Here is an 8,123-nt window from a genome sequence, read left to right on the forward strand (position 1 = left end):
GGCAGATCCGCAGCCATTTTCTCTCACTTTAAATCCTCAGTAAATAAAGAAGATGTTGATAATTTTCAAAGTTAAAGTCCCAATAAATCCATTAAAATTCCAGTCTCCTGTTCAGTTCTGTCTGCTTATAATTTTAAATCAAATACCTTCGATCGCAGAGGTGGGAGCTGCATCTGGCTTCGCTCCACAAGCAAGGAGCGAAGGCGTCTCGGGGCGCGGAGATTGTCCAGACTCCGGGCGAGCTAACATCTTTCACCCCGGATTAAGACAAAACCGGGGCGAAAGGAAGCTCTAGCCCTATCCGGACACACTCACCTCCCCCTCTTTGCCCGAGGGACGAGGTTCCTAGCCGAGAGACAGCTGGCAGACGCTGTCTCTTCAAGCTTTGACACGTTCCTGGACGGGCGGCTAAAAAAGCCGCCATGCGATGCCAGCTGTCACTACCGGAAGTCATCCCCTCTTATTATTGAGGCTAAATATGCTCAGCTCCTTCCGTCTCTCTGTTTCAGCTCCTAATCTTTTCAATGTCTTTCTCTGACCTTATTTCAATTCTTCTGCTTTATAACATGCAGTTTCTACAATTGGAAACAAAATATGAAATGGGATCTGACCCAAACGAAGTGAAACAATTTCATCGCAAAATGGTGTTGTAGAAACCAGGAGACTGAGTTCTAGACCTGCCTTAGATACAAAACCAGCTGAGTGATCTTGGGCCAGCTACTCTCCCTCAGCCCTAGGAAGCAGGCAGTGTTAAACCACTTCCAAAACACCTTATCAAAAAAACTGCAGGAACTTGTCCAGGGAATGGCCAGGAGTCAACACTGACTCAAAGGCACATATACAAAAATGTCCTTTATGTCAGAGGTCCCCAACCTTTTGGGCACCAGGGACGAGTTACGTGGGGAGAGGTTTTTCCAGGGACCAGAGGGGGCATGGTTTTTTGTGCTGCCTGCATCCTGTGGATAGGGCTTTCCTTGTTTGTGTGGACTGGTGCTGGCATGCCACAGCCCGGTACTGGTCCACAGACCAGGGGTTGGGGATTTTTGCTTTATGTGCAAACACGGGAGAAACAAAAGAAACAAAATTAGGCAAATAAATCTTTTTCTTACATGGAAAATTTTAGCCATCTCTTTCAAATGATTTTTTTTAAAAAATAAGATTCCACAGTATTGCATAGTTATCATTTTCTGGTTTGATTAACCAATGTTTTATAATCAATTCCCTATACAATAAACAGAATTTCAATACTACTGTCACAGAAGATCTGAAAGATGTAAATTGGGCAAAGCAGTCTGATGGAACATAAAAGACTTCAAAAGGAAATGGGCTTTAATTTCCATCAACAATACCATGGCCAAAAGAGATCATCTACAGATTTCCAAATTGAATTTTTTCAGCAATTTACATACGGCCATATTAAGCATTCTGTTTATTACAAATCAAAGACCAAACTTCAGCCACCCAGCAAGTCAGTTTCTCTTTAGGACAAAAAGAGCAGGATGACACAATTGTTTTTAATCAAATAGATCAACAATATTTGATTACAAGGCACATAATATAATAAACTGTTTCAAAATTATGCCTTGTATAACTTCTTCATTATATTCTGTCCATATCACAGAATAGATAATGGGTTCAGAAAAATAAAATTACAGGGAAGGAATTCTTCCTACTGATTAATATAAACATTCTCCCAAACTCAAAATGTTAGTGGAAGGTTGTTTATGTAGATGGTGAAACAGTAATGCCCCCAAATTTTTGAAAATAAGAATTTGTTCTTAAGCTCCTTAGGAATTAAAATCGTTCCCTGGGTACAACTTCCTTCAACCAACAAATGCTTGATGTCTCTTTCGCTCTGGAATAAGCACAGCAAATATTTTTATTATTTAAAAAGTTTCAGTCCTTTTTCAATCAAGGCTATGAATACAATGGAATTTGAAATTAAAAACTAAGAATAGAAAGTTTCCCTTTATTTCCTAGAAATTACTTCTGAAATAATATTGTCTGAAAAAGCAATTCTACTAACAGGATGTTATGGCTGGATCACTATGAACAGCCATTACTTTGCTTATTAAAATGGAAGGATGCAAAGCAGGGCCTCTGAGGTCAATCTTAATGGTCATTTGAGTTCATGTGGCAGAAGATGACCTTTCTGGATTTACAGATTAAAATCCATCATTTTGAGGATACTCACAAATGAATTGTTAGCTAATGCAGCTTTTTCAACATAAACATAAAATTATATACATTAATTCACCCAGTTACCCAAAAAATATTTGCAAAAAAATCTTAAAACAGTCATTGTGTACAAAACAGCAGTAGACAGCTTGAGGTCTTCTAAGATACAAGGCTTATCACCCTGACCAGCAGCCATGCTGGCCACAGTTTATAAGTGCTTTACCCAAACTATCTGGAATGGTTATCTACAATGGTTATCTACAATGGTTATCTACAATGGTTATTGGGTGCAGCGGTTACACTAGAACCTCTATTGATTTACACGAATGCTTTTACCTTGCATTTTTATCTCACAATAGATTTGTGTCTTTTAATTTAAAAACAACCTTTCTTTTATGACCCTGTAATCCCTATTCAGGGTAGAGCTGGAGTGACTGGATTAGCTGAGCGTTTACTGACCAGAAGCCCTTCCTGATGCCTTTCTGGAGTTCGTAGCAGATATTTTTTTCTTTGTGCTATAGGAGAGAAACCTCTGCTGTTGCCTAGGATTGATCTCTCAACCTCTGAGTAGGAGATGAGTGTCTTCACCACTAGGTCACCATGCTGCTAGATCTGTGTCTTTTAATATTAAATTATTATTCTTCATAACATTCTGGGTAACCCAACTAAATGAAGAGTTTCTTAAAACATAGTGCTCTTTACTTATTTAACAATTGAAATTACCTTCTACATTCTCCCTCCACAAAAGTCTCATCAGCTTCAGATGTTACAATATTAAGCATCATGGTCTGAAAAATTCTACTTGCAATTCATTTAAACATAAATAGGAATCTCATAAATGTAGACCCCAATAAAGCAGATTATGACTGTGAGGCAAATTCTATTAGAATCCTAATGAATGCATGAAGAACTAATCAAACCTTGCTAATGTGCTCAACCTGATTGGATAGTCACGATATATAGCTCTAATGAAGAGGGCCATCAGCATTGTGGGAAATTAGACAAACCCTGTGTTAGCTTCATTTTAACAAAAAGAACCAAAGCTTTTAATTCCCATTATAATGCTTGCCAAACAAGGGAAAGCCTTGAGCATCCTCTTGTAATGGACCAGGATTTAGCTGCATAATAAATATGCACCATCTAGTGGCTGTTTCATCATATACAACATATATACTTCAAAAAAAATCATGCAACTTGAACTCACTGAGATGAATGGATTTGTTTTTAAGAAACTCAAATGATTCATTAACTGATGTCTGGATTATATTATAAGTAATATAACAGGCACAGATTAAAAATAAATAAAACTGTCAATCCTTCAGAACAGCATAAGGGTTTGGTTTATGTTGATGTAATGTAAGAGAAGGTCACAAAATTCATAAAAATTCTTTGTAGAAGCTCTTTAGCTTGTTATACTTTCAAATCAAATCAAATCAAATTTATTCATGTTGATCAAGAAAATGACAAAACTAAATGTTATGTGCTTCCCCACAACAAATCATCACCACAAGAGACATTGTTCTTGGGAAGGGCTTCCTGGCTTATCCGCAGATGGTGGTTAAAGTTATGGGACTTGCATCACTGCACTGTTGAGCAGTAAATTTCCAGGCATCATGTATCCAACTGATCTATATTAGAAAAGGAATTTCTATCTGAATATAAAACTGAACCATTATTAGAGGAAAAATGTCCAATAGGTCAAGTAGGAATTTAAGAATTCCAGTGATTGGAATCTCAGAAATATAAACTTCATGTAAACTAGGATATATTTCAATATTTTACATGTTTTGACCATGGTTATGGTGGAACCACAAGCTGAAGGGGAGAAGACCCTGATAAGGGGGAGTTAAAAGACATTCGAGTTGCCGGAGGTATAGAAAGTGTTTGAAGTCAAGGCATTCGGAGTGTATCTGTCTTTTTTTCAAGGGAAGACATCAGTCTGGTGAGATTCCTGTATGCTAATGTTCATCAATAAAGAAACCTCTTTGACCATTTATTTGAGCTGTTCAGATTGCTTGCACCTGACAAGGTCTAGAAATTAGCCTATGAAAACATACATCTTTATTATAGTCTAAAACTAAGGAAACAAATTTTTAATTCAGTTTCTAGTATTTATATTATTCCCACAAACATACAATCTGACAGTTTGGGTAGTTTTACTGAAAGAAGCACAAATCATCAGTTTGGCTCCAGATATTTGCTTCTGATTCCTAACATAATATGCTGCAATCTATAAATCTGACAATAATTTTTAACGAATTATATATTGTTTGAAAGGTTGTAATTAAATAATTATTTACTGCTGAATCTTACATTTCTGTGGAACCAGTCAAAATGTTTAGTTGAAAATCTGGAATAGATTGTTGGCTGGTTCCTATGCAGTGTTAGTTGTTTTTATTTCTCTGTATAAATTATAAACTTGGATTGTTAAATCCTCAGTTTGCACTCTTCCTTTCAGGCTGTGATCATGAAGTTGTATTATTTCTGCAGTACAGTCTCGTAACTGGCAATAACTTGGGATCTCTTCTTAGGTTGTGGCTGGAAACAAGACATTTGTAGTAGATCTGCCCTGTCTTATGCTGTGCCTAGAACTAATTTTTTTCTTTGTAATTTTCTTTTTTTAAGTTGTTGTCCCTGATTATAAACATAGATGACAGAGCTATTTCAAACCCTGACAATTCAAATTTTAATACTTAAAGATAAAAAGAGGTTCCTGATATAGATGATCTCATCCTTTTTTAAAAAAGTAATGAAACTTCTTGTATAAAAAGAAGAAATCCAACATATCTTTACATTTTAATATTAAAAACTGGACAATTGGTGGCAAAAGTGGGACACTATCAACATGCTAACATGCTAACCCAAAGTAGCAGAAGGGACCAAAGAGACAGAGCCTTCTCATCATCCATGCCCCAATTCACACTAAAAACATCAAAGTGAGAACGCTTGTTGTTTGTTCATCTTAAAAAAAAAAAATCAACCCAGTTGGTCTTCGAGAGCAGCTCCATGTACAGCATTGCAGTAATCAAGCCATGAAGTGACCAGGGCATGAGTGACTGTCTGAAAGGAAGGCAGACGAAAATGTGCAACTGGCATAGCACATGAAGCTGGGCAAAAGCCCTCCTGACGACAGTTGTCAGCAGCTGTGGGTTCACAAAGAGCCTCAAACTGTGCGTCATCCTTGAATTGGGAAGTGCAACTTAGTTACTAAATTCCCATAGCAAATATGGACAGTGGACATAGTAACTTTATCTCTCTGAAAAATAATAATTTTCATCACATTAGGAACTCACTGAGGCCTCACAAGAGTGATGCACTTTTCAGTTTAGTTTATCAAAATGCTGGCAGTTCCCTCTTTTCATTAATAGCATTTAGAAATATGTCATCCAGAATGTTCTTAGACTGGTCTTATGTTGAACTGTTTAGAAGTTCTATACTGTTTTTAAATAAAATTGATACAAATATTTTATAGATCCAAACCTAGTGCTATGTTCTTGTCTTTCTGAATCTTATCATGTAATTCCCCTCTGTTATATTTCTAAAGCTTTCAAAGACCCTGTTATTGTTATGGTTTCTAGTTGTTTTATCTCTGCCCTGTGCTTTGATTGCTTACTCTTTTAAAAACAATACTGTATTATATTTATATTTACCACAATTCAACTATAGAAGGATTAATGGGATATCAGTGTTTCAAAACAACAATAAGTAACCAGTAGCAGAAAGATCTGAATTAAAGATCTGAATACATGAGATGCATGTTATGAGTTGACTTAAGAAAAATTGCAACGTGAAATATGTAAATGAAGTTTATTTTTTTCCACGTTAAATTAAAATTACGACCCTGGCTTTCAGGTGTTTTTTTTAAAAATCCATGATACTATCCTACTAGAGTCCACTTTCAAAAAATGCAAGGGATCTCTGACTTGAGGACTATTCACTGAAATACCTCATGTAGTATCTTAATGATGCAAACTCACAAAGAAGACAGCTAATTTGCCAATGAGAATCTCCTGTTGTACTACCATCCATGTAGCATATAGGTTGATCCTAAGACTAGTTACAAACATTCCCACGGTGGAATAATCTAATCTCAAATATGCTTCAGAATATAAGCCAACAATTTATTTCTACAAGAAGGTTTGCTTTATCAACAAAGAGCTAATTTTAAGGAATGGGAACACAAGATGCTAATATCCTTGGGCAAATCTGCAAAGGATGGCATTAATTGTTCATCTTGTGATCAGAAAACCAAATCAAACATTATTCTTTCTTCTACATGAGAAAAACTACCTTATCGGTCTTCTTGCCAAGCAATTTTTTAAAAATAAAACCTATATTACAGTATTTCAAACATTCTAAATCACTGGAAATACAAAAATATTTCACATATGAAAAATAGAGAAAAGAAACTTACTGGTATTGAAAACTCTTCAGCCAAGTATTTCAATATTGAAGCCTCCTTACTCAATAAATTGCTTCGTTCCTTCAGGTTACCTTGACGCTTTGTATCAAATTCTTTTCTGATTACTGAAGCAACTGAGTCAACTATTATTAGCTTAACATTCTTAGAAATTATTTCTTCTTCCAAAGATTTAATTCTGGAAAAAAGAATAAGCCAAGTAGTAATTGTAGAATTTGGTACAAATATCTACATACCTTTCTAGATTCCAGTTGCAAATGAATCTTGGTTGATTCTGAAAGGCCGAACCAGGGCTGAATCTGATTAGTAACTGAAAGAGAGGTTTTCAGGAAATCCTAAGTCTAGACTAGGCTAGGAAATTGAAAAGGAATTCTTGAAGTTGTTGCTCATAAACAAACGGACATGTTGGTATAATATTTTTTTTAATCAAATAGCACTTTATTGCATAATTATGCTATAAACTTTGCTACATGTGCACAGATATTTTGTTGCCTTGAAACAATCTCAATTTCTTCACATTGGTAAATTAAGCATCACATCTGCACATGAATGCATGTATGTGTAGCCAAGGTTTCCAGTTTAAATAAACAATACCCCCATACACACACACTTCTGCATGTCCAACAGATAAAGGTAAAGGTAAAAGTTTCCCCTCTCCAATCATATCTGAATCTAGGGGGCAGTGCTCAACTCCAGTTTTTAGCCAAGGGAGCAGCGTTGTCCAAAGACATTTCCATGGTCATGTGGCCAGAATGACTATAGGCCGAGGCACATGGAACACTGTTACCACCCCACCAAAATGATACCTATTTATCTACTTGTATTTACATGCTTCGGGCAAGTAATAGGAGCTCACCCTGCTCCGTGGCACTTGGGTCTCGAACTGGCCTGTCAGCTTTCCAGTTGACAAGCTCAGGGTCTTTAACCGCTGAGTCATCACACTCCCTTGTCCAACAGGTAACTGGAGTCAATATCAGAAAGTGTATTTCCTTGGCATATGCATTTGCAAATGTTTGTTGCTTTTATATTTTAATGTGTACATTTTGAAATGCAGTTGTTTGTGTATGAATAGCATATTATCTGTGTTACTACGGAAACGTCCAACTGCTGTATCTGCATACATGACCCGTAAGTTTTATTAATATCATTCTGGCACCTTACTAAAGAATAACATTTATTATGGAAGTAATAAGAACATAGACTCGAAGGCTGCCACAAAAAAGATCCTTTATATTAACAAGGGATTCAATTACTTACTACCATTCTACCACTGTGTGTCTTCTATTGACTAATTTAAAAAGGAATTCCTACCATGGAACTGTGGGTACACATTAATGGAAACCACATTGCCAAGTCCACACCACAGAGATATTTAAGCTGAACAGTCCAGTTTGTTAGCCAGTACTGTGGCCCAATCAAGCAACGTTCTCATTTCAAGAATGATCAGCAGATTAATACCACCAGTATATCCTGTCCTTTTAGTTGTTTTCCTCCAATAGTATCTGAAATGTATACCTTTTGAAAA

General features: G+C 36.2%; 1 protein-coding gene across 2 annotated transcripts in view; it reads right to left on the minus strand.

The window, feature by feature from the left end:
- The window catches only part of RAD51B (RAD51 paralog B), a 320,577-nt gene that overhangs the window by 294,508 nt on the left and 17,946 nt on the right, over window positions 1-8,123 (minus strand). For both annotated transcript variants that reach the window (XM_015814093.1, XM_015814094.1), the window contains exon 7: window positions 6,593-6,776. In XM_015814093.1, coding sequence (XP_015669579.1) covers window positions 6,593-6,776 — 184 coding nt within the window. The remainder of the gene's footprint in view (window positions 1-6,592; window positions 6,777-8,123) is intronic.

This window comes from Protobothrops mucrosquamatus, unplaced genomic scaffold (assembly GCF_001527695.2).
Source record: "Protobothrops mucrosquamatus isolate PMUCROS unplaced genomic scaffold, P.Mucros_1.0 scaffold218, whole genome shotgun sequence".
Lineage (NCBI taxonomy): Eukaryota > Metazoa > Chordata > Lepidosauria > Squamata > Viperidae > Protobothrops > Protobothrops mucrosquamatus.